Source organism: Triticum urartu, chromosome 2 (assembly GCF_003073215.2).
Source record: "Triticum urartu cultivar G1812 chromosome 2, Tu2.1, whole genome shotgun sequence".
In the NCBI taxonomy this organism is placed as follows: Eukaryota; Viridiplantae; Streptophyta; class Magnoliopsida; order Poales; family Poaceae; genus Triticum; species Triticum urartu.
This window is the reverse complement of record NC_053023.1, coordinates 609,644,206-609,669,103: the sequence shown is the minus strand read 5'-3', so window position 1 is coordinate 609,669,103 and position 24,898 is coordinate 609,644,206. Positions and strand designations below refer to the sequence as shown.

Sequence of the window (24,898 nt, the reverse complement as noted above, 5' to 3'; positions counted from 1 at the left end):
TGTGACCACACGAGGAAGGATCGAGTCCGGAATGATGATATACGAGATAGAGTTTGGGTAGCACCAATTGAAGATAAGCTTGTCCAACATCGTCTAAGATGGTTTGGGCATATTCAACGCAGGCCTCCAGAAACTCCGGTGCATAGTGGACGGCTAAAGCGTGCGGAGAATGTTAAGAGAGAATGGGGTAGACCGAATTTGACATGGGAGGAGTCCGTTAAAAGAGACCTGAAGGATTGGAGTATTACCAAAGAGCTAGCTATGGACAGGGATGCGTGGAAGCTTGTTATCCATGTGCCAGAGCCATGAGTTGGTTGCGAGATCTTATGGATTTCACCTCTAGCCTATCCCAATTTATTTAGGACTAAAGGCTTTGTTGTTGTTGTTGTACACTAAACATTCATACTTGTTTAAAGTTATATTACCATAGCGTCATCTTCGTTCTATTTCATAGTTGGCATAATTAACCACATAACAATGTTGTTAAATAATAATTATTGTGTTCGTTGTTATACGACCGCCATGCATATTATTGATAAATTTGCTTCCCCTAAATTTAAACTTTAGGCCGTCATAAATTTTTTGAATTAATTTTTGCTAATTAAATAGATTACGTGGTCCATAGATATATTTTGTGTGTCTATACATGTGTCCATGTATATCTAAATATTATTAATTATGATGGTAGATATCTCTAAAGTGCACCGTCTAACCAATAGCTTAATACTCCCTCCGTTCCTAAATATTTGTCTTTTTAGAGATTTCAAATGGACTATCAAGTACAGATGTATATAGACATATTTTAGAGTGTAAATTCACTCATTTTGTTCCGTATGTAGTCACTTGTTGAAATTTCTAGAAAGACAAATATTTAGGAACAGAGGGAGTAGTAGTTTCTAGTACCAGGTATAAATTGTGTCACTCGTAAATAGGTCGTGGGAGTTGGGTTCAGTGATGATACGTTAAAAACATGTGCATGTTTTATTTGGAATTGCAACAACTTTTTTATAATAATCACCGACTAATATAAATATGGTGTCAACTCTAATTTTGTGTACATACTATATTTGATAATTTATACGTGTTATACAAGAGCTCCTACTAGTCTCACACAACCAAACTAAACTCACCGTCAAGCTTAGATTGATTTTTTGCGTAGTACACACTATTAATCTGTGGTGTGGACTTACTACTGCATATTAAAATTCTTTACCACATATTCAATAGAAAATTTCAATGTAATGGATAACTGTATAGTGATTACTAGTATAATTTACTATTTTAGACCCTCCTTCTCTTGGGGTCCGGGACGGTTGCCATTTTTTTTTCAGGCTTATGGACTGGACCTGGGATCTTCCTACATCCAGAGGTGCATCCCCTTTCTTCATGACGTCCGGAAGAAAAGAACAACAGCTATAACAAGCTAGTGTTTGATCTTACCCTAGCTCGCTTAGTTTTCAGATCATTATGATTTTTTCGCACTTGTACACTATGATGGATTCTTTTACGAGACTTGGTCTTGTCTATCATTGGTCATCGGAGATTAAATGCAACTTAAAATTCAGCGTGAAGGTCTGAGATTGCTGATCGCGACTTCAATGTGGTACTTTCGTTGTTCCAGTGTACGATATGACATTTGATTATAATATAGTGCATTCATTGTGGATAAACACTTCTCTATTGCGCCTTCTTTGTCAACAAGCCAGGAAAGGTGGAATGAGGGTAAAGATATATATGCCTGCATCTAGCTCCCATAGTGTGGCCATGACAATGGTCGACCATACGGTGGGAAGCTAAGGCCGGGCTACGGCGAGGTGTCGTAGGGGTGAGAAGGGGTTAGCGGTGTCGAGCGGTGCGAAATTGAGGCGGTCCGGACTCGGAGGTGGTAATTGGCAGTGGTGGTAGGAGGATACGTGCGTCCTAAAATGTCCCCAACCTCCAAATATGAAAGCTAAGGGAGGTATTACAATGCACTCTAGAAATTGTGATGATGGAGTCGCAATAGACGACCTGCTAGACGGACATTTTGAGCAAAAGCGTCAATTCAGAAGGTTATTATGGAGTTTGGGACCATATAACAACTCTGCTAGAGTTGGTTTAACACCGGCACCCGCATCTACATCTCCTATCTTAGTGCACTACTGCCCACCTGCTCATCTCGCCGCCCTCATCCCATCCACATCAGGTTCTACCTCAAGTCCCGCCACTCAACCCACTTAGGTTGTTCCAAGGTTATTGCATAAAAATAGTAGGCACGAATTTGGTCACCTACATTAGGTAGGGCAGAATTTGGCCTATTTGGTTGCCTGGGTCGCATGCACTTCATGGCCCGCACAAACCTCAAAGCAGGCCTAGGCCTGGGTCTGGAGGAACAGCCGAATCGGACGTTTTTTGCGAGCCAGGCTCGCTCGAGCCACGCATGGCGAGCGCCTGCATGCCTGGGGAAGCGCAGGAGAAGATGTGACGGCCCATAAATCCCCATGCCCCCTCCCGTCACCATCCTCGCCAGTTCACACCCATTCCCTCTCGCACCTCACCGCCCGTTCAGTTTCTCTGATGGCCACGTCGCCATCTCGCCATGCCCCACCCACTCCCGTCATCGCTGACAGCAATCCCATCCAAGAGAGGTGGATTGCCGGCCTCTTCACAGCCAGAGTAGATATGGCGGCGGTACTGTGAGCTTCCTACCCTTTCTGCACCATGCCGCAACCCCGAGCCAATGCAGCTACGGTGCCGGCCATGAGGAGGGTGCACGGGACTCTATCGGGTTCTACGTGCATATCAGTGACCAGGAGGACATCTCCATGCTCATCATCCCGCGTAAATTCAGGGCGGCGATGAAGCAATGGCTGGTCAGCGGCCCTCCTCACGTCATCAGCCTCTCCGCCAACAAGTGGTGCGAGTTTTGAGTCCATGTGCAGATGTTCAAGGGGCAAATGGTGCTGGGGCACTGCTAGGAGTACTTCTGCGACCCGCACAAGATCGTCCCCGGCGACCTTGTCGTCTTCAAGCTCTCCGGCCTGGGGCTGAAGGTGCAGATCTTCAACGCCAATAGCTCCAACATCTGCATTGTCCGGTGCTCGAAGCACAGCTGCGTTGGCGATAGCACTCAGGCCCTCTAGTTCATTTGTCAAGTCTGATCTCTCATGCTCGTAGTCATAACTGAAGTAGTGTAGGTTTGAACTGAAGCCCGATCGTCTCTTTTGCTGTGAACTTGTGTATATTTTGCCCAAGGAGCAACATCCTCGGGTCCAGCAGGGGCATGGGATGCCCTGCTGTTTAAACTTATGCCTAGTAGCTTATGATCCGCTTGTTCCTTGCTTTATTTTTGCTTTGTTCTTGTTGTTTTTCTGATGCTGTTGATCATAGTGTGTTGTGTGTGCGTTGTGTGCTGTTAAATGGGTGATAAGTCCACCACATTTGAAAGGGGTGAGCAGATCAAGAACTTGCACACAATCAAACAGCTGTGCTTTGCATCTGCTCACACCCGAAGCACAAACACATGCAAGTAAACAACATGCACCCAACTGGGCCTTGATGCAATGCAGGCCACCAATCAACATGCATATGTTGTTTTTTGCCTGCAATGCTCAACCAGGCCCAACTGCTGGGATAAATATGCAAAGTGGCAAAAAACAGTGCAAGTAACCAAATGCGTCCTAGGTACTTCTGCCTTAAAAATGTTGATCCACCATTGCCTTGGAATAAACATCCAAACAGTAAATCTAGTAGAGTCACCATATTTGCAGCCTTCGAAACACTATGGAGGGCGCTCCATAATTTTTTTGGAGGCTGTCGAGGTAATGCGCAAAATTAGAATCGCCATAAACGGAGCCTCCAATTATTCCATGCGATTAGGACCCATTTGTCACTAGCTAATAAATATTCGTACCCATCTCATCAATGAACAATTTAATCTATGATTTCAACTATGAATTTAACAAGCTAAACTAAAATACAACTAAACTGGTAAGTTAACATCTATTTTATTCTTGCTCTTCCTTCGTTTGGAAGTGACCTTGTAGGAGAGGGATGCTTTGGCTGCTGCCACTTCCATGGTCACACGGTCTATGTACGCTTGTGTGTCCTCGACGCAGGAGAAGGCCATATATTTTCTAGTCCTCCATGAGCGTGACATCTCTTTCTACTAAGGAGGTATTGTCTCACATGGGCAAAGTAGAGGTGGGCGGTGGGGAGGTGCCTGGACCCAAACAATCGATTCAACAAGAACAAGCGCCTCACCCTTGACCCACTCGGATCACCGTCAGGACCTCTCCCAGAACTTCCTTTTAGCATTATTCTCTTCAGCCTCACTGGGGAAGGGTCCACGAGGAGGGCTAGGCCATTGCGACATGGCAGATGGGAGTGAGTGTGGCAGCGATATGAAGATGTGTGATCAGTGGTGCTGGTGAACAGGGAAGGCGAGGGTGTTATATACCATCGGAGGGCGTGCTCCAACAGGAAACTATGTCTAAATTAATTGGTGCACTTAGGTGGGAAATGGGTGCACGAGTGGAGACACGCGATGGGGAACATTAATGGGCGCTCTTCTCGATGAAAAAACATGCAACTGCGCCATTGAGAGAAGTGAAAGCAGGAGTCATACAGATGGTTGCGCCATTGCCAGGAATGGAAGTGAGAGGCAGAAAACATGTCGCGCAGACAGTTGGATATGAAGCTCGGCCCCCAAGCCTCCAGATTTGGCGGCTCGCGAGCTTGATTTGGAGTGGACTCCAAAAATTATGGAGGCTAAGATCGGCACGACGACTACATTAGAAATGTTTTGGGCCCTCAAATGTCAGATAGTCGGTGCAGTGATAGGCCAAATATGGGGAAACAGGGTTTGTGAGCTCGAGCTCACATGATCCCGGATGAACAGTAAAATCCCAAAAAATAGTAAAAAAAAATTCATTCTTTTGGCAAGAAACATTGATGTTTTTCTACACTCATGCAAATTTTCATGGCAAAATCACATCTGTGGAGCTGTGGGAAAAAAAACAAAATCGATGCTCCAAAAGGAGTATTTGGAAGCATTTTGGAGCATCAATTTTGTCCTTTTGTGCACACCTCCACGAATGTGATTCCGTCGCCAAAATTTGCACGCTTGTAGAAAAAACACCAATGTTTCTTGCTAAAAAAAAGTTCAGAACTTTTTGATTTTTTACTACTTTTTTGGATTTACTGTTCATCCAAAATTATGTGAGCTCGAGCTCACAATAGCACTTACGCAAATATGGCAACTATTCTAGAGTTATTCTAACTAGACTCCCACGATATTCCAATTTTCTTTGAATTAAACCAATTTCTTAGGTGGTTAGATAATTTCTCGTGTGTTGCAATTGGGGCGTAAATATTCTATCAGGTTGACTAGTGATACCTACCCATATTAATGCGATTGCATGGAAAATAGGATTTAATACCTTTTGGTTATTATTATTGACTTATCAAAGAAAATAAATTTTTTATTTGTTACATCAATAAGATATGGTGTAATTGAGGCGGGTTTTTGATGAAAAAACAGATGTGAGAAAAAAAATCAAAACATAAAGATGAGGGGAAGCATGTAATGTTTGACGAAGGACGACTGGACGACAGAATCTTACATATTTTTTAAATAGTACGTATATATTATATATTATTATATTAGACGCCGCTAACTGCCACACGTGTGGCATATAAGACATGCGCCCACACACTGTGTGTGGTGTGAATAGGAGGCAGCCCACACGGGCTGTGTGTGGGCAGACATTGGAATTGCCCACACGTGTGGGCGCGGCTACTTCGTGCCACACGCCCAACAAGTACTACTCATCTTCACCCCATGCGTGTGGCACGAAGCAAAAATGCCCACACGTCCTGAGCAGCTACGTTAGGTACCTCACGGGATGACTATTTAGTTGCCATCCTGGTTGGCAGATGTAGTTATCCGGGATGGCAAGTGTAGTTGTAAAAGCATGACAACTCTATCTGTTTTGGTTAATTATAGTTGCCATGTCTAATTTATGGTAGTTGCCGCGTGTAATCAAACCGTAGTTGCCGTGTGTGATTAACTACTTGTCACATATGGTCAAAACAGTAGTTGCCATGTGTGTTTACCTAGTTGCCACGTGTGGTCCAACCATAGTTGACATGTATTGTTAATCACAATTGTCATGTGTGTTTATCTGGTTGCCACATACGCACAACTGCAGTTGCCGTGTAGCAAAGAATCACAGTTGCCATGTGTGTGTACCGAGTTGCCACGTTCGCGTAACTGCAGTTGCCGTGTAGCAGAGAATCACAGTTGCCGTGTGTGTACCGAGTTGCCACATTCGCGTAACTGCAGTTGCCGTCCACAACATAGGAGTGTCGTGTGGGCAAAAAACAGTTCGCCCACACGCGCATGACCTAGATGGTGGCTGTGTGGGCAGAAACTAGTTCGCCCACACAACGCAGATGGCAAACAGCGTGGTGCGGGCGTGTGGGCAAACTTTCCAACGCCCACACACCAGCCCCATCCTACGTGGCACAAAAAATCAACCTTTTTCGTGCCAAGATTCGTGCAAAAGGCACTGGACGACGATCCAGGCATGTGGACGAGTTGGGGAACGCCCACACGTGTGGGCGTTAGACTTTTCGTATTATATTATATTATAAACAAGAGAGGATCCAACTCTGCTAAAATTAACTTGATCTCTTGCATAATTTGTTTTGTTTTCTACCGGCTATGGAAGAAAATAAATCTTCTTGAACAACCATTTTGTTGTAACTCTAGACATTTACTCCTTGCTGAAGTTTCTGTGATCGATCAGGTTTAGTAAATATGATCTGTTCAAAAATTAGTAGTGTACTCACTCGCAAGAGGAAAGCTCATGGCAGATTTAACTCCTCCAAGTCCACTACATCTGTTCGAAGCTGCATGTAGACACGACAGTGCATCCGATCCAAGCTCATAAAATTCACCACCAATTACCTCAAACATATCTATCAAAACAAATGACGCGACCAGAGAACAAACCCAGATGCATCTTCCTGGGTATATAGGAGCAAGCATACCATCATACTGCTAAACAGACATCAAATTTTTTTGAACGTAGCTAACATTGCACAGATCCAGAAGTTGCGCTGAACTTCTCTCTGCAAGACAAAGTCGCAATTTAACAGCATATGACACATTCACGAAGGCAACAGATTCATTCATCATAGCACATATACACACTAACACGCATGGTGCCAACATAATAAGACAGCTGTTTTACCGACAAGAGAAAGTATGGTATGTTTCAACTACGATAGGTTGGGTTGCTCATTGGATCATATAGCTAAGTTCACCATGTCAGTCTGGTTTGTGTTCTCAGAGGACAGGCAGGTCTGAACTCCACAGTAACACCTCATTCAGACACTTTTACACATTACCGCCAAATTTCGCAAAGGTTTCCTTGCTTTGATATATTTCATGATAGGAGGGTCCAAACTGATGAGGTCAAGAACTGCCAGCGTTCTTATGCCAAAAGGATTTGAAAGGCAACTGTGAAAGCCACGACTCGGCACGTGGAGATCTACCGGACTGAGAAGCATTTGCGCCAGCAGCAGCATCTTGCCAGAACTTAAGAACATAAAGGCTCTCCTCGTCAGTACACCTCTTCAACAGAACACGTGACGCGAACCCCTTCTCGTTCATCAAATGGCATATGCCCAAAGGATCATTATCTTCAAGGGCAATCATGTAGAGACACCCTTTTTCTGACAGCAGCTCACGCACCGCAGGGAGAATCCGATCGATCACTTGGCGCCCATTCAACCCTCCAGCCCAAGATGAAGCAATGCCCTTCATCCCGATTTCTTCCTCTGGTGTTGGCACATAAGGAGGGTTCACAACAACCACATCAACCATGCCAGCCAGACGTTTCTCAAGTCCTGACACGATATCAGTAGCAATAACATCTGCATGAACACCATGGGCTTCAAGTGTTGCTTGAGTTGTCTCCACGGCATGTTGGTTGATGTCTGTTGCTAGGTACTGGGTTCCAGAGCCTAATTGCCTGAGCATGATGGCTAGAGAAGTGATGACATAGCCACTGCCACATCCTACTTCCATGCATAAACTCGGCTGTAGCGTCAGAAGTTGAGCTTTGTCAGAGAGCAGCGCATCAACAAGGGCAAAGGAATCATCACATGGTTCATAAACTTCCGGATGGCCTGCGACAAGCTGAATCTGGGCAGTGTTCAATGTCCTTGCTGATGCAGACTGAAAAAAAAGCAAAATTAGCATCAAATACTCCTAGCCAACACATTATCTGAAAGAAATATTGGTATGTACTTTAATTTAAAATCTTTTCAAAATTAGAAGAATGGGGAGAACTCTATGACAGAAAAAGTACAAAATACATCTTTTGTAGAGGGATGCCTTACTTTAAGGCCTATTTATCAAGAAATATATTTTATTGCCTTAAACTGAAGAGCCGCCTTGGGATGTACTTCATGTTCACTCTATCATAATAACCCATGCTCATCCAAAATTAACAACTCATATTTCGAATATCTTCAGGACAATATTTGTTCCCCTGCGATAAATCCACACATCCCTCCACTATGGCACAATAAATAAATTTGCTAGAGAAATTTCATTGGCAAGTCCAGATTGATGAGAGGGGAAGCAAACAGGATAAGACATAGGTGACACTACACGAACAAGGAACGAAGTAGACTGAAAACCAAGAAGAGAAACATTTGATAGTTCCAGTACAACTCATTGGCAATGGGGTCAGTATCAGGGTCAGCTATGGTAAGGGTACAGATAAGATAAGTGTGATGTTGTGAAGAAACAGTTGCAGCTGGACTTAGGTAGGCTATCACAACAAGGCAAACTATCTGATGTGCTTTTGAGGAGTACTAGAACAAAACCCACTTGTTATCTAACATTATCTTTTTTTAGCCATAGCAGCAAAAAGGGCTTGCTGGATTTAACAAATATTCCTAGAGCAAACCAGATTCCACAGCACAAGACAGGACGGAAGTACCATCCAATCTCCTCGTATTCTTAAAGAGGAACCCGCAGATGATTCTGAAACCGCATTCAAGCTCACGGGGTTTGATGTGATCGACGGTTGGACGGCCGCCTACGGGATTACTCAGTATCCATCGATCGAGAAGAGGATGTCCTGATCTAATCATCTAAGGCAAATAAAGCAAGGCGGGAGGGTGGGGAGAGCGGGCTGACCTTGCCCCTCTTGGGGAGGGTCCTGAGGTCGCAGCTGGCGGAGAGCTCCGCGAGCTTCCCCTCCACGGCCGACACCGCCGCGCCGTCGCCCGCCGACATGGAGCACCAACCAGACCCGCAACAGACGAGGAGGACGCCCCCGCGGCAGGATCAAGACCGCCGGCCCCTGCAGCGCGAGCACGGAATCGCGCGATCAGAAACGTATCTGGAAACCTCCGAAACGCAATAGGGGGTGGGGGGAACCGAACCTGCCCGGAGGAGCAGCGCTAGGGCCGGAGGGCGCAGCGGTGGGAGGACGGCGCGGATCTAGCGTGGGGCGGCGGCGGCGGCGGAGTCTAGTGCGGGAGGGCGGCGGCGTTGGGCGGGGGAGGGAGGGGGGCGGCCGCCATGCTGCTGTTTTGGATTTCTGTTCTGGACTTCTGGTCCAGGCCTCGTGGGGAACGGAACGGGTTAGGCTTAGCCTGTTACGGGTCGGACTCTCTTCCTCCTCCCGAGTCCCAAGCTGAGTGGAGTCTATCCACTTCGGCAGCGAGCGGAAAAATCTCTCCCCAGTGGTGAAATCCAAAACCCCCACTCCCCCTCGCCGGCCGCCGCCGCCGCCGCATGCTCCAAGCATGGCGCTCGTCTCCACCACCACCGTCGCCTCCTCCTCGTCCTACCACTGCGACCACCCGCTCCGCCCAGCCGCCGCCAGGAGCTGGTGCCGCCCCAGGAGCCGCGGCGGGGGCAGGCTGGCGGTGCTGGCGCGGGCGCGGGGCCAGCTGACGACCACGCCCAAGGAGGAGGCGGCCCCGCCGGCGGGGGCGGGGGAGCGGGGCAGGTACTCGTACGAGGTGGACTCGCTGATCGACCGGCTGAGCAACCTGGCGCCGCGGGGCTCCATCGCGCGCTGCCTCGAGACGGCCAAGCACCGGCTCACGCTGCAGGACTTCGCGGCGGTGTACCGCGAGTTCTCCCGCCGCGGCGACTGGCAGCGCTCCGTGCGCCTCTTCAAGTACATGCAGCGCCAGTCCTGGTGCCGCCCCGACGAGCACATCCACGCCATCGTCATCGGCGTGCTCGGCCGCCAGGGCCCCGCCCTCCTCGACAAGTGCCTCGAGGTCTTCCAGGACCTCCCCGCCGACGCCCGCACCGCGCTCTCCTACACCTCCCTCATCGCCGCCTACGCCCGCAACGCGCTCCACGAGGACGCCCGCGCCCTGCTCGACCAGATGAAGGCCCAGGGCGTGGCCCCCACCGCCGCCACCTACAACACCGTGCTCGCCGCCTGCGCCCGCGCCGCTGACCCGCCCGTCCCCTTCGACATGCTCCTCGGCCTCTTCGCCGAGATGCGCCACGACCCCTCCCCGGCCGTGCGCCCCGACCTCACCACCTACAACACGCTCCTCGCCGCCGCCGCCGTGCGCTCCCTCAGCGACCAGTCCGAGATGCTGCTGCGCACCATGCTCGAGGCTGGCATTATGCCGGACACCGCGTCCTACCGTTACATTGTGGATGCCTTTGCCAATGCCTGTGACCTCTCCCGTGTCGCCGAGCTGTTCCGTGAGATGGCCGACACAGGGCACACACCGGACCCCTCCGCGTATCTCGGGCTCATGGAGGCTCACACCCGGATTGGTGCCACCGCTGAAGCTGTGGCCGTGCTACGGCAGATGCAGGCTGATGGCTGTGCGCCCACGGCTGCGACATACCGTGTCCTGCTCGATCAGTATGGAAAACAGGGGAGGTTTGATGGCGTGCGTGAGCTCTTCCGTGAGATGAGAACGGCTGTACCTCCAGACACGGCCACCTACAATGTGCTCTTCAATGTATTCGGCGATGGCGGGTTTTTCAAGGAGGTGGTGGAGCTCTTTCACGATATGCTTCGCACAGGGATAGAACCTGACATGGAGACCTGTGAAGGTGTCTTGGCTGCGTGTGGTCAGGGTGGTCTCCATGAGGATGCAAGAGAAGTTCTTGACTACATAACCAAAGAAGGAATGGTGCCTACTGCAAAGGCCTACACTGGCCTAATTGAAGCCCTTGGTCATGCAGCTATGTATGAGGTCAGCCTACGAACCAAATACTGCTTTATAATATACTCCCTCCGTTCCTAAATACAGTACAAGTCTTTTTAGAGATTCCACTACAAACTACATACGGATGTATATAGACATATTTTAAAGTGTAGATTCACTCATTTTGCTCCGTATGTAGTCCATAGTGGAATCTCTACGAAGACTTATATTTAGGAACGGAGGGAGTATGAGTCACTCTTAAGATAACCCTTTTGTGATGCAAATCTAATATTTCATTGATCCTCTATCCAGGAGGCCTATGTTGCATTCAACATGATGACTGAAATCGGTAGCTTGCCAACCATAGAGACCTATAATTCTCTTGCAAATGTGTTTGCCAAGGGCGGGCTCTTCCGGGAGGCTGAGTCCGTCTTTTCTCGGATGACCAACAGTGCTGGCATTCAGAAAAGCAAAGATTCGTATGATGCCCTCATCGAAGCATACTGCCAGGGTTCACAGTTGGATGATGCAGTGAAGGCATACATGGAGATGCGCAAGTCTAGGTTTAACCCTGATGAACGCTCCCTTGAGGGAGTACTCAATGCCTACTGCATAGCGGGTGTTATAGATGAGAGCAAAGAGCAGTTTGAAGAGATCAGATCCAACATGACTATGCCTAGCATTATTGCTTATTGCATGATGTTGTCACTATATGCAAGGAACGACAGGTATTGGTCAAACAGAACTATTCGCCTTTATAATCTGTCAAACTTCTGCACTCCAACTTAACATTGCTGACTGATCATATGCAAGCATTGAGATGAAATCTGTGCCAATTATGTTTTACTATTTCTGTTAAAAGATGTACAAACTTTGGATCTTCAGTTAGATAAATCACAAAGCTGACCATCAACCTATGCCTCTAAGCAAGCGGACTGGCTCACTGGGCAATAGGACAAGAAGATCTACAAACTCTAGACGTTCAGTTAGAGTTGCCAGCCTTTTTTTTGAAGATTGCTAATCAAAACATAAATTCAAATGACCGGTATGCTGCTCCTATGTTCTTTCAGTTAATATGATATGGCATATGCATGTCATTCTGTACTAGGATATTTGTTGCTTGGATTTTTTACAGTCCTACTTACATTTTCAGAAGCTGTATAGTCCTTTAAAGTATTAACCATGGTCTTTGATGGGTTTGACTCCACAATTATTATGTGATCATGCACTTGAGTTTCCATAATGATTTGGGCTGGAATTTCTGCCCCTTTTTCTTGTGTTCTATTTCTGGTATTTATCATGCTTAAATTGTTTGGGTCTACTGATCTAGATTTGACCTGCATCATACAGGCAACATTGGCATATACATAGCCAGAAGTAAAATGATTGGATGCAGGCATAATTGTGTTTGTTGCAACTTACATCGACATAATCTATATCCAGAAGTGCCCTGAGATTTTTCTCTTTTTTTTTGCAGCCTACAGTTTTAACAAATGCTTCTAATGTGATATTATTGCAATGTGATCGATTTGTGATTTCAGGTGGGCTGATGCTTATGATTTGCTGGAAGAAATGAAAAAAAACCGTGCTAGTAATACACATCAAGTGATTGCTTCTATGATAAAAGGGGAGTATGATGATAGCTCTAATTGGCAAATGGTTGAATACGTCCTTGACAGCAGTAACTTGGAAGGATGTGACTACAGTTTACGATTTTTTAATGCTCTCCTTGATGCGCTTTGGTGGTTCGGCCAAAAAGCTCGGGCTGCAAGGGTTCTAGAGCATGCAGTAAGTTATGGGCTCTTCCCTGAATTATCCCGTGACACCAAGCTGGTCTGGTCTCTAGATGTACATAGGTAATGTGATTTCTAATTGCTGTTTTTTCATTTACTGGTCCAGTTTTATATTTGTCATCAGCCTTTACTAGGTTTGTTTACATTTCAGGATGTCAGTTGGTGGGGCATTAGTGGCTGTGTCAGTATGGCTCAATAAACTTTATGACAGACTAAAAAGAGAGAAAGACCTTCCCCAACTGGCCTCTGTTGTTGTATTGTAAGCTTTCTGCCTAAGTCAATGTTCCTTTCCTATTATCGTGTTCTGTTTCTGCTCTGGAATTGGTTTATTTTGATCGATGTGCTCACAAAAAGGAAGTATATCTTAAGCTGATGTGACCATGCTTTCTTCATAGAATTGGCAATGCTCCTGTCATTTTCCCGGGAAGCAATGCAGTGGTAGTTCTACTTGAATGAAGGGCTGCAGAAATAAAAGTAACATAGATATATATCATTTCCAGATGAAAAAGTTCGCAAAAAATAGAAGTTGATTTTGAGTTGCTTCAATAGATTTTAACTACTCCCTCCAATCTCAAAATGACGCGCTGCTTCAATACATTTTAAGCTGCTTCAGTAGTGTCAAAATACATCTTACATTATGGGACGGAGGGAGTACATCATTTCCGCAGAGCAAAGTTCCTTTGTAGTAGGAATCATTCAATATCGTTATAGATCGTCATGCCCATGGTTGGATTTTCATAGAAATAATTAACCTTTTGTAACAATATTTTTCTCTTGTCCTACTTTGGCCTGACAGTTTTTTTACTACCAGGAGGGGGGAAATGGAGAAAAGCACGGTCACAAGAGGACTGCCGATCTCAAAAGTTGTGTACTCCTTTCTCAACGACACGCTGTCTGCATCGTTCCATTACCCAAAATGGAACAAGGGGCGAGTCATATGCCTGAAGTCCCAGCTGAAAAAGCTGCAGGCGGCCATAGATTCCTCGAACGGAGCGGCCATCCCCGGCTTTGTCCACATGACTGACTCCCGCCTGCCGTCGCCTGGCTCGAAGGTATACACCCGGGAGCCCCAGGTTGAGAACGGCTCGGCCCATTCCACCGCTGAATCGTTGGTAGAAGAAGAAAAGGAGTCGGAACTCCTCGCGCTGTGAGCCCCGGGTTGCGGATACGGTATTATCTGGTTGTGAGCCAGGGGAAGATGAGGTGCAGGATAGCAGTTTTGGGGTTTGGGCATCCAGTCTGTTCAGCTCTTCACGCCTGTGCGGCAAGAATGACGATAGATACCATCCCTTTGCAGCGGCTTGCTTGCTTCAATTATACCCGGTGGGTGCTGCTGCTGAGAATTTCACGCATCTTGCCCAGAACCGCTGTACGTGCAAGAGCTCCTGACACCTTGGACAGTAGTGGACTTCAGGTTCATCTCAGGATTTAGCGCTCCGTAGGTAGGACCAGATTATGCATGTTTGTTTCTAGTAATAGTTGGCTCGCTTTCTCTATATCGACATCCCGTGCTTTCGATACAGCAAGCATGAACTTGTTTTTGGTTTCACCTGGGCAACGATGCCACACTGTAAAACATTTCTGGTGAGTCTCAGCGAAGCATTTCTGGCAGAGTAGACGCTAGGAGTTTTGTAGAACTGCATGATAACTGTTGTATGTAAGCTGCTGGAGTGCTGGTGTTTAAAAGTTTAAACATCTTGTAATACACATTTATTTAGACAATTTTGGTAAATCCTTTTGTTTTTGCAATGCACCTAGCTCAAATTCTTGTATTCTGTCTGTGGATTACATGTAAAGGAAGGTTGAGTGAGAATGATGGAGTATTTAGCAGTGATGTTATGTCACATGTGAGTTTTTCTTTTGAAGGTACGTCACATGTGAATTTTTTTTGAGGATCACGTGCGAGTTAAAACGATGAAGATTGTGTGAATGTGTCACGCCAACTAAAAATTAGGTGTGTGTCACTGGCATGTGGGGCCATCCTTGCGATTTCGTCGCTGAGATTTTTTTGTTTTTTGAGGTAAATTTCCTGGCTGAGATGGGGCTTTGCTTCCCAGGGCGGACGTACATAGTGGGCTGCGGAGGAGGAGATGGGCTAGACGAAAAAAATAAGCCCAGCAGGCTGCCTATATCCCGGCGCCCCGTCCCCACCCCTGTTGGGTCCACTCTGCTTCCCTCTCCGGCTCCCCCGATCTGAACTCGCCGCCAGCCGCCTCCGGGGTCGTGCCTCGCCGACCACTCGCCGTCGCCGAGTCCCCCTTGTCTCCGTGCCCCCGCCACTGCCGCGCCCGCGCACTCCACCGCATCCCAGCCGCCCAGTCCTGTCCGCGGCGGTCGGCCTTGTGCAGGCGTGCACCCCGCCCTGCACTACATCAGCAGCCACCAGCTACCGGCCAGCCCTCCCACCGTCCCACGACTAAACGCAGTGCACAGGTACGGGTACCTATCAACATTCCCCAATTTTCCCAGTTTCTGTTGTTCGGTTATGATTGGTACTAATGCAGGGACCGATAGATTAGAATGTAATTTTTTTCTCGTAGAATTGTTTAGGAATTGGTATGTAGTTGTAGAATTTTTTTTTCTTGTAGAATTGTTCAAGAATTGGTATATGTACTACTATGTAGGCTTCTTTTATGCAAAACTGAGACTTAGTTGGGAATTTTGGTGTGTTTGCAAAACCATATCGATTTATATCTGCCTGCTATTGGTAAATAATTAGAACGGTCACATGTCATATTTGTTGTTGATTTTTTTTGTAGGTAGACCACCCTGTTTTAAATTCCTAGATCCGGCTACCGGAGAGCGGAAGGGGAAGCCGACGGCGACCGCGCCCCCGTGAGATGGGAATGGAGGAGTCGGCGGGGGGTGCCGCGAGGCAGGCCAAGGAGTCGCTGGAGCTGGCGTTCCAGATGTCCCAGATCCTGGACACCGGCCTCGACCGCCACACCCTCTCGCTGCTCATGGCGCTCTGCGACCGCGGCGCCAACCCGGAGGCCCTCGCCGCCCTCGTCCGCGAGCTCTCCTCCGCCGCTCCGCCGTCTGCCGCCGCCACCGCACCCGCCTCCAACACCACAGCGGCCCCGGCCACCCCCTCGTTGTTCCCCTCCGGCTTTCGCCAGCTCTAGGCTACTAGGGTTCGTGCCCTCGACTCCTTCTTTTTCCTCCCAGATGACACCGCTTGTCACTTGATGGCGTTGTGTGTGTGCACATAGGCCTTCCATGCTGTATGCTGAAACTGGTTCCTGATTTGTATTCTCGAGAATCGAGATTGGTAATGCAAGGGGGGTCTGTGTCAAACTCTGTCACGCTCTAGCAAATGATTTTCTCTTCTGTTGGCTGAAATTGCTTCCTGGTTTGTATCCTCAAGATTGATAATGCAATGGAGTCTGTGTCAAATTCTGTTATCCACATTCTTGCACATGGATTGATTCGTTGGAGTTATCCATATCGTTATGACACCAATGCAAGATTGCAGAGACGAATTTGAAATACGGTCTACTTATTTGGGTCACCTGTATAAATATGAATTCCACGTTTAAGTGACTGGAATCATTCCCATGAGTAGAATTGTTGTTATGTCAATGTTCCTTGTTTTGGAGGCATCCCAATTAGTAGCTATTCTTTATCATTCGTTTGGCTGAGGTGTATACACACATGTTTCAATCATTGCTAGATTCATCATATTCAAGGACTGAGTATTTGAACTCACCTTTCATTGTGTTATTATTTTCTTTATCACTAATGTTTATACAGTAGTAAAATGATCACCAAGTTAGCTCATTGTCCTTGAACAAAGGTGGAAGCAAATGGAAATACTTTACACAGTTAGCCTGCCTATGCTCCTCACCAATGGTTGTAAGGTTTGGTTGCATCATTATTGTGAGATTTTGAATACTCTACAAAGTCTGCCTATGCTCCTCCCAAATAGTGTATGCGGGCTGGCCTGCCCATCGTAGAATTGTGAGTTCGACATTTTAACTACAAGGGAGCGTGCTCATGAGCAGAGTGGTTGTTATGTCAATGTTCTTTGTTCTAGACTAGAGGCATCCTAATTAGTAGCTCTTCTCTGTCATTGGTTTGGTTGAGGTACATGTACGGATGTTCCAACAACTGCTGGATACATCATATTCAAGGACATCATTCGACTTCACCCTTTAGTAAGTTATTGTTTTCTCTATCACTCTGGGATTTAAGGAGGAAATGCTTTACAAATCCAACACATGCTTCTCACTGGTGGTGTATTCAAGTTGGCCTGCCCATCGTATTTTTCATCTTGTTTCCTGATGTTGTATAAATCTAATAGTCAAGCAGTAGCCTTGTATCCAATTAAGTTGTATTTTCAAGAACAAAAAAATGTACTAGTATATAGTTTAGAAGTTGATATCTCCCAAGGTGATTTGAAGCATACAACCATGATGCAACCAAACTTTATTATGCTAAGAAAAATTCTCCCATGTCCGAAATTTCAATCAGTGTGCAACCACTAGAGGTACCACCTGTTTCTCTTCACAACATTCTAAACATCACCTTCATTCATTCAGCAGGTACCGAAAACTGGACGCAACTGAAGTTCTTGATTTGAAGTCGGACCAAATCTGATACTTGGCTTGCTGGAAGAGACGGATTAGCTTTGGTCAGGAGGAAGCAAATCTTGCTCTGCGATGCACTTGTGATGTTGTTTCCACCAGAAAAAGTTGTCGCTTATTGAGTTCCTGTAAATTGGCATCTTTCTTTGCTTGACTTGGACACTACTGTAGTAATCATGATGGCCACTGCCACTGCCCCTTCATTCATAGTCTTCTTATATTCCCATCGCTGTATGCATCAGCTGGACATCTGGTGTTCTGTCGATTATCCTCTCGTTGACGATGGTGTCATGCTTATCTGAAAGGAACACGTCATGGCCTGGTGGCCATGAATCGAGCTCTCGTATTCGGGATAACAGTCAAAAAGCTATGAAAAATGATGACATCTCTTGCTGAGGCTGAGAATCCACGATACAAATTTGGTTTTCTTCACTCGTCTTCAGCAATTGCTGTCGGTTTTCTTCACTCGTCTTCAGACATGATATGTACTGATGACACTAGCGCCATCTTGTCATGCACATGGAGGAAACTCTTTCTACTGCTGCTTAGTTCATGCAGGGGCACCCGTACCTGCAACGGTGTACTCTGCATCTCAGCGATGCACTTATATATTATCCATTATTATTATTATTATCAGAAGAAGAGAAATAAAAATCCTGTTAGGTTGATATAATTGGTTATTAGACAAACTTCAACCCTATCAGGTTGATAATTGGACATTGGACAAACCTGTGACGCGCCACATCTCCTAATCAGGGCTACGGACAAATGTTTGGTTTGTAGCCACACTTGAGCCTGTTTGGATTATCGTTTTCCTTTTAAACACCCTCGTAAGAAACACACATCTTGTCCCGTCGTTTCATTTCCGATCGGAATTTCCTCAGTGGCCGGTCCGATATACAACTTTAAATTAAACACCTCCTTATTAAACCACAACCATCCCAAGCGCGGCCTTAACCGAGTGTTAGGCGCGCGGGTAAGCCAGTGTACAAGTGTTTTGTCGTAGCCACGTCTTCTTAGTTGCTTACCCCATCTTATCAAAGACTCGGTCGCTAGATCGCCTTTTGTCATAAGTGCGGCGACCAATTAAGCCACCACAAACTGTGGCATGGACGCAACAAGCGTTGCCAAGTGTGGAATGCAACCAAACATGTCTGCTATTGCCGTATGCGCCTTTTCCCGTTTTGCCAAGTGCTGTATGTGCCACCCTCAAAAAGTACTGTGTCAACTCAAAACATAGAAAAGTACTGTGTGTGCTGGACAAGTGTATGAGTTTTTTTTTTTTTTTGAGGGAGAGAAGTGTATGAGTTGCCTCATGTTTGGCACCGGAATTTGCCAAACAGTGCCCATGTCTCGGTCGATCGGACGGACGGGACAAGTGGCCGAGCCGGAAGAAAAGGATCCGACGCCGAATATGCGCTTCGGGCCGGCAGGGTAGGGTAGGCCGGGTCGGTCTGTCTGTAGCCTGCCTTTTCCGGCCCTGTGGGCCGAGTCACCCCGCAATTTGAGGCCATTTCCTATGCGGCTCCAACCGAACCAAACCCACCGTCCGTCCCGTCCGTGCACCGTGGCCATCTGACCGAACCAGTTCCCGTGCGGGCGGCGCGGCGCAGGGTTAGGTTGCGACCGGCGGCGGCGATCGGAGATCAGATGTCGCAGAAGCGGCAGCCGGAGGAGCGCGAGCGGCCGCGGTGGGGGGGCTGCGGCGGAGGCCCGGCCGAGTCCGGCGGGAGCTCCTCCCCCGCCGACCCCAAGCGGCAGCGGGTCCCCGCCCTCCGCGAGTAAGCATCCCGTCCCCCTTCCCCTTTCCTGGCGGCCTCGATCGGAATCTCCACCTCGGTTTCTCTGATTGGATTGGATTGGATTCGTTTGCAGGGTCATCACGGAGGTGATGCGGAAGAGCAGCATCGAGAAGCTCTTCTCGTCGATCGAGCCCCTCATCCGGAGAGTGGTGAGCCACCGTCCGTCTCGTGCACCTCGTTCCCGTGTTTTCCCCGTCCCCAATCCTCGTTTCCTTCAGCCGTATCACGACGAATTCGCAGGCTGTGCTCCGTCTAATCCGCGTCTCCTTTCTTTTCATTTCCTTGGGCCTAGGTATCTGAATTAACCTTAGTTTTTTTTTTTTCAATTGGTGATCAGTATAACTGTCAGGAATCCATTTTCTACATCGCTTAGTTTAGTCTTGAATATGTAGAATCAGAAACTCCGCAGACCCACAAATTTGGACCGTGAGGTTACAACGAACCTTTAGGTATTGATTTAGGAACAGGTGGTTCGTATTGAGTAGATCTGAAATCGCACTTTTGACAACGCTCTTCATTGCAGCCATTCATCTGCAGAGTAGTGAGGAGTCTATGCAAGCTGTCCCCCCCAATTTCCTTCAACCGTGCCAGAAAATTTTATAATCTGCATCTTCTATTCATTCCATTAGGCTTACGATTATGATGTGCTGGGTGACATGGTTTCTGAATTAAACTTAGCTTACTTAAATTGTTGATCAACATTGCTGCTGTCAGGAGTCCATCTTGTATTGGTCCTGTATTTGTGTTAGTTTTGAAGAGTAAGGAATTATTAGTAACTCACAAATCTTTACTAAGAGATCACAATGACCTTGTAGGTATTAATTACTTTAGGAAAAGGGGTTCTTGTTCAAGAGTAGATCTCAATCACAATTTTTGGAAGCCACTGTATTGAATTAGTTTTTCTACCATTGTATTGTTCTACATTCAGAACCATTGAAACCCTGCGAAACTAGCAACGAAGCATTCATTCCAATGGACATTTTCTCATTCATTTTCAAAAGATAATATTAAATATTTTCAGTCAAGGCTGTTGCTTGCATCATAAAGCTTGACCTAGTCAGTGCTGTTTTCAGCCATGTTTTTGTTTTAAGTTATTCAGTGGTGATCTTGATGCTTAATTCGAGTCAAATTTTTAGGTTAAAGAAGAAATTGAGTTGGCCCTCGCAAATCATGCCGCTATGATGACAAGGTACGGTATATGAACACTTCTTTGACAATTTTTGAAGTTCGTAAACTGATGCAGCTTCATCTAACCACCTTGTTTTTTTGTTCATTTTTCATTAGAAGTCCCACGTACACTGTTCCATCTACATCGAAAAATCTGCAGCTCCAATTCACGACTAGGCTTTCTCTTCCAATTTTCACTGGCTCCAAGGTTGAAGGCGAGGGTACCTTAAGTATTGCTCTAGTCGACACTTTGACCAGAGAAGTTGTAGTGATGGGTACGGAGTCCCTGTTGAAGGTTGAAATAGTAGTTCTAGAGGGTGACTTTGAGGACGGAGAAGGCAATGACTGGACAGCTCAGGAGTTCAATAATAACATCGTTAAAGAAAGACAAGGTAAACGGCCCTTGCTTTCTGGAGACGTGTTTGTTGGCCTTGATAAAGGCATTGGTACAGTGGGAGATGTAGCATTCACAGATAACTCCAGCTGGACACGCAGCCGAAAGTTCAGGTTAGGTGCAAGAACTGAGGATGGTTGTTATAATGGCGTAAGAGTACGGGAAGCAAAAACTGAATCATTTGTGGTAAAGGATCATCGTGGAGAATGTGAGTTGATGCTGCTTTCAATTGTTATTTGTTTCTTGCACCCCTTCCTGCACATTTGATAAGTTTCATCATTTTGGCACAGCGTCCTTAAAATTGACAACTGCACATAGAAATATAAGCACATGAATTCCTTGCTGCAATCTAGATTTGTTAGAACACAGTGCCCTTGATAGTCATAGTCACGTAATAAAAATTTGCTTTCTCAATGCAAGGATTTTGACCAACTTAGCTTACTCTTACTGCTAATGATTGACCTATGTCATTGCATCATTGTCTCAAATGCTACCAAATTGGGCAAATTTAAATGCCTCACTTGTTATATTTTGTTCCCCTTTCCCAGTGTACAAGAAGCATCACCCACCAGTTCTTGAAGATGAGGTTTGGAGACTGGAGAAGATTGGCAAGGAAGGAGCTTTTCACAAGCGTTTGAATAAGGAGAAGATAGTTACAGTCAAAGATTTTCTCACTTTATTGCATCTTGATGCTCCTAGGCTCCGGAAGGTACTATGCACCCTTTTGCAAGGTTTACAGAATTTGCTTATGTATTTTATATTCTTTGTAGAGTTTATACAAGCTGTTGATGACTAGTCCATTCTGTCCAAGGTTGACATGTATATTTATATCGAACATGTTTGACAGCATTATTTTGTAAATCTTTGAATTAAGAAAAACTGGAACCATCAAACTGCATATATGTGTAGGAGTTCCTCATTTGGATGGATCAACTGCATTTTATCTATGGTAGTGTAAATGAGGTGTGGCATGTTGTTGCAGATGATAGTGGTGTCTCAGAAAATATGTAGATTTCCTAACCAACTCTAATGTTAACATTGTGCAGATATTGGGCACTGGCATGTCAACTAAGATGTGGGAGGTTACTATTGAGCATGCAAAAACAACATGTATTCTCAGTGACAAGGTGCATATTTACTATCTAGAAAGCCCAAGCAAAACTGCTGTTGTGTTCAATGCTGTAGGGGAAGTGAGAGGGTTAATATCTGAGAAGTTTGTTTCTGTTGATGATCTGACAGAAAAGGAGAAGGTATTCACTTTTCTTCGTCGTATAAGCTCTTTAGATCAAATTCGTTTCCCCTTCTACCAGTTGCAACGTAGACCATCTGGTCTTACAGCATTTGTTCTTTCTAGGCTGAAGCAAATGCAGCTGTTAAACAAGCATTTGAAGACTGGAAGAATGTCTCGACCTGCGACAATGAAACACTTTTGGAGAATCCGTCACAGCTCCTCAATATGAGATCCTCATCTTTGTGTGAAAACGAATTTTTCCAGTTACCTGCACAAGTTGCCGCTGATGATTTTGATTTAAGCCACTTGGACATACCATCAGGCGACATTTTCTCTGTCGAACCATTGTGTGCCTTGGATCCTTGTGCGGTGGGAGTTGTAGAGAGCAGTGAAAATAGATTTCAGCCTGAGCTTCCCCCACTTGGTGGCCATGGACAGCCTCAAGAATCACTCGCTTTAGACAAGTTCTCGAATTCATTGGTTTTTGAGGAGAGCACCAGTCACGCCTCGTTCAACGAAGAGGACTATTATTGCCGTCCAGGTCCAGACCCCCCGGTATCCTTTGACACACAAGATCTTGGGGCTGCGCTGAAGGGCTTCATTGCGACGATATCAAAGCCAAAGCCATATAGAGGATGGAGGACATTGTCCTATGTTATAGGATGGATATTCTACACCAAGAGGATGGCCGCTCAGAAGAGGAAGAAACCCGGGAAATGATGATTTCCATTTGCCTGTGGTTGATTAGTTAAAAAATTGTGAGATATAGAAGTGGACGAAAGGAAAGCATGTACAAATGAGTGGTTGGTTACCTTTTGGATCTTTTATTTTTGGTCGCATGTTTTGCTGGTGTTCTCAAGCCGTTTTATCTGCGAGAGTGACACCTGTAAATAATCTGATGATTGTTTTGCTGGTGTCTTGAGCCGTTTTATCAGCAAGAGTTCGCCTGTAAATAATCAGATGAAGCTCTGTACAGTACATAAATCCGTAAATATGAATGGTGGTGCCTATCATCGGTGTGTTATTGGTATTTGTCAGGTTGGTCTGTAACTTCGTTAGCACATCTTTTGTCGTATGACATTACATGCGCGCATGATGCCCAAGTATGAATGAAGTCTACAGGTGCAGAACCAAAAGAATTGCGTTGTGCTGCCAAATTCAGACTCCAAATGTTTGCTGGATCTGAAGTTGCAAAACAGCAACGGGCACTTCTATTGTGACGTATAATTCGGCTTTTTACCATGCAGTAAATGATTTTCGAGATGTTTAAACAAAAAAGTGCCCGTGCCGTACATGATACTTCCTCGGTAACGTGATTTTCTGGCTGATTGCATGCACTCAGTGTACTCACCCGAGTCCATGGCCCTGCCACTCCACCATGAATGGACCATACACACCCCATGGAAGAGATTAGCTCTCGTACCTCCATGACGAAGTAGAAAGAGGAGAGGGAGGATAGCTAAGTTCATTCGCTTGCAGTGTGCGTGTAGTTGAGTGTACGTTTCTTCCTGGTTCTAAACATCAGGGCATCGCCGATCAAGTCTATTTTCCACGAATCCTTGAACCTTCTTCCTTCCTTTCATCCCTACTGGCACCTGAAATCTCTTTGTTGGAGATCATCTCTGCCAACCAGGTCAACCATGAGCTCGCCGATCCGACATGCTTTGCCCTAGTCGCTCCCACCTCCCCTTTGGTCTTGCGATGAGTTTAGCCAGTGCAGCACCATCTTCATCCATATGAGTAGTTTTGAGCTTGAGATGTCATTGTCTTTTGCTTCTTGGATGCAAGATTGGGGTTCTTGAGTAATCTAATGAGGCCATCCCATTTATTTGGCTTGTTCAACTTGATCCAAGATGCACTTTAACCTATGAAAAAACTGAAATCCTCGTGAATAATCAATAAAGTGGCCGTATGCATCTCCCAGATGCAGAGGCCGGGGGTCATCCTCCTTTTCTATTTTTTTTTGAAAAAATCGAAAAATCGCACCAAGTGACCTGAAAATCTGATACCACATGATAGTGTAGGATCGATCAAGTCTATCTTGGGGAGGGAGGGGGGGGGGGTGAATAGGCTACTAAGACAAAATGGGACTCTTTTTCCAAATTTTAATTTCCTTGGTGATTTTAGGCTTCTCTAATAATCTATGAAGCACCCTACACAAGCAAGTCTACAAGAGTATAGGCAGCAGAAAGTAAACACATGCAAGTGTAAGTAACAAGGTAGAATTAGGGAGATGCAAACACGGGTAGGTTCGGTGAAGATTTTTACCGTGGTTTGGATAGTTAGTGCTATCTTACATCCACACTGATGGATACCTTGATCCACAAAGGACCTAAGATCACAAGGATCCACTAGTAGAAAATGGGCCATTTGTCCCGGTTCAAAAGGGCCTTTAGTCCCGGTTCTGGAACCGGGACTAAAGGCTCGGTACTAAAGCCCCCCCCCCCCTTTAGTCCCGGTTCTTATACAAACCGGGACTAAAGGCCCTTCACGTGGCCGCTGACTAGAACTCCACCTTTAGTCCCGGTTGGTAACACCACTAAAGGTAATTTTATGATTTTTTTAATTTTCCCCCATTTTCAAATTTCTGAATTATTTTACAATTTAATCTTTAATAACCCACCCCTCATCACTGCTCAATTTAATCTCTAATCTCTAATCACCCCTCATCATTCCAAATCATCTAACTTCCTAGTCCCCCTCGTTTCCAAGTCTGCACTTGATGTTTT

General features: G+C 46.0%; 4 protein-coding genes across 8 annotated transcripts; 3 read left to right on the top strand and 1 right to left on the bottom strand.

Moving 5' to 3' along the window:
- Positions 1–7,129: 7,129 nt before the first annotated feature.
- On the bottom strand, positions 7,130–9,595 carry LOC125539166 (methyltransferase N6AMT1-like). The gene is made up of 3 exons (XM_048702542.1): positions 9,448–9,595; positions 9,200–9,365; positions 7,130–8,227 (listed from the first exon to the last, which is right to left on the bottom strand). The coding sequence occupies exons 2-3, from the start codon at positions 9,296–9,298 to the stop codon at positions 7,463–7,465; spliced, it is 864 nt and encodes a 287-aa protein (XP_048558499.1). The 5' UTR covers positions 9,299–9,365; positions 9,448–9,595; the 3' UTR covers positions 7,130–7,462.
- A 65-nt stretch (positions 9,596–9,660) lies between these two features.
- Positions 9,661–14,738, top strand: LOC125539165 (pentatricopeptide repeat-containing protein At1g74850, chloroplastic-like). The gene is made up of 5 exons (XM_048702541.1): positions 9,661–11,244; positions 11,509–11,924; positions 12,738–13,052; positions 13,141–13,248; positions 13,801–14,738. The coding sequence occupies exons 1-5, from the start codon at positions 9,814–9,816 to the stop codon at positions 14,138–14,140; spliced, it is 2,610 nt and encodes an 869-aa protein (XP_048558498.1). The 5' UTR covers positions 9,661–9,813; the 3' UTR covers positions 14,141–14,738.
- A 372-nt stretch (positions 14,739–15,110) lies between these two features.
- Positions 15,111–17,822, top strand: LOC125539164 (mitotic-spindle organizing protein 1B-like). 3 transcript variants are annotated; one of them, XM_048702539.1, is made up of 3 exons: positions 15,111–15,422; positions 15,749–16,123; positions 17,534–17,822. In XM_048702539.1, exon 2 carries the CDS (start codon positions 15,830–15,832, stop codon positions 16,112–16,114), a length of 285 nt encoding a protein of 94 aa, XP_048558496.1. In that variant the 5' UTR covers positions 15,111–15,422; positions 15,749–15,829; the 3' UTR covers positions 16,115–16,123; positions 17,534–17,822. The 3 variants fall into 3 exon arrangements, with proteins under 3 accessions (XP_048558496.1, XP_048558497.1, XP_048558495.1); XM_048702540.1 differs by having other exon boundaries at positions 17,531–17,822; XM_048702538.1 differs by lacking the exon at positions 17,534–17,822 and having other exon boundaries at positions 15,116–15,422; positions 15,749–16,393.
- Positions 17,823–19,091: 1,269 nt separating this feature from the next.
- On the top strand, positions 19,092–23,182 carry LOC125539163 (calmodulin-binding protein 60 A-like). Of its 3 annotated transcripts, none has more exons than XM_048702536.1 (7): positions 19,092–19,356; positions 19,451–19,526; positions 20,514–20,566; positions 20,665–21,146; positions 21,487–21,647; positions 21,985–22,188; positions 22,293–23,182. In XM_048702536.1, the coding sequence occupies exons 1-7, from the start codon at positions 19,226–19,228 to the stop codon at positions 22,887–22,889; spliced, it is 1,704 nt and encodes a 567-aa protein (XP_048558493.1). In that variant the 5' UTR covers positions 19,092–19,225; the 3' UTR covers positions 22,890–23,182. The 3 variants fall into 3 exon arrangements, with proteins under 3 accessions (XP_048558493.1, XP_048558492.1, XP_048558494.1); XM_048702535.1 differs by having other exon boundaries at positions 20,662–21,146; XM_048702537.1 differs by lacking the exon at positions 21,985–22,188 and having other exon boundaries at positions 20,662–21,146.
- The last annotated feature ends 1,716 nt before the right edge of the window (positions 23,183–24,898 follow it).

Coding starts and splice junctions, on each gene's coding strand:
- LOC125539166 (XM_048702542.1), bottom strand. CDS start 9,298: ATGTCGGCGGGCGACGGCGCGGCGGTGTCGGCCGTGGAGGGGAAGCTC. Junction 8,228..9,199: donor CCCTCCCCAAGAGGGGCAAG/GTCAGCCCGCTC, acceptor CTTTTTTTTCAG/TCTGCATCAGCAAGGACATT.
- LOC125539165 (XM_048702541.1), top strand. CDS start 9,814: ATGGCGCTCGTCTCCACCACCACCGTCGCCTCCTCCTCGTCCTACCAC. Junction 11,245..11,508: donor GTCATGCAGCTATGTATGAG/GTCAGCCTACGA, acceptor TCCTCTATCCAG/GAGGCCTATGTTGCATTCAA. Junction 11,925..12,737: donor CTATATGCAAGGAACGACAG/GTATTGGTCAAA, acceptor TTGTGATTTCAG/GTGGGCTGATGCTTATGATT.
- LOC125539164 (XM_048702539.1), top strand. CDS start 15,830: ATGGGAATGGAGGAGTCGGCGGGGGGTGCCGCGAGGCAGGCCAAGGAG.
- LOC125539163 (XM_048702535.1), top strand. CDS start 19,226: ATGTCGCAGAAGCGGCAGCCGGAGGAGCGCGAGCGGCCGCGGTGGGGG. Junction 19,357..19,450: donor CGGGTCCCCGCCCTCCGCGA/GTAAGCATCCCG, acceptor ATTCGTTTGCAG/GGTCATCACGGAGGTGATGC. Junction 21,648..21,984: donor ATGCTCCTAGGCTCCGGAAG/GTACTATGCACC, acceptor AACATTGTGCAG/ATATTGGGCACTGGCATGTC.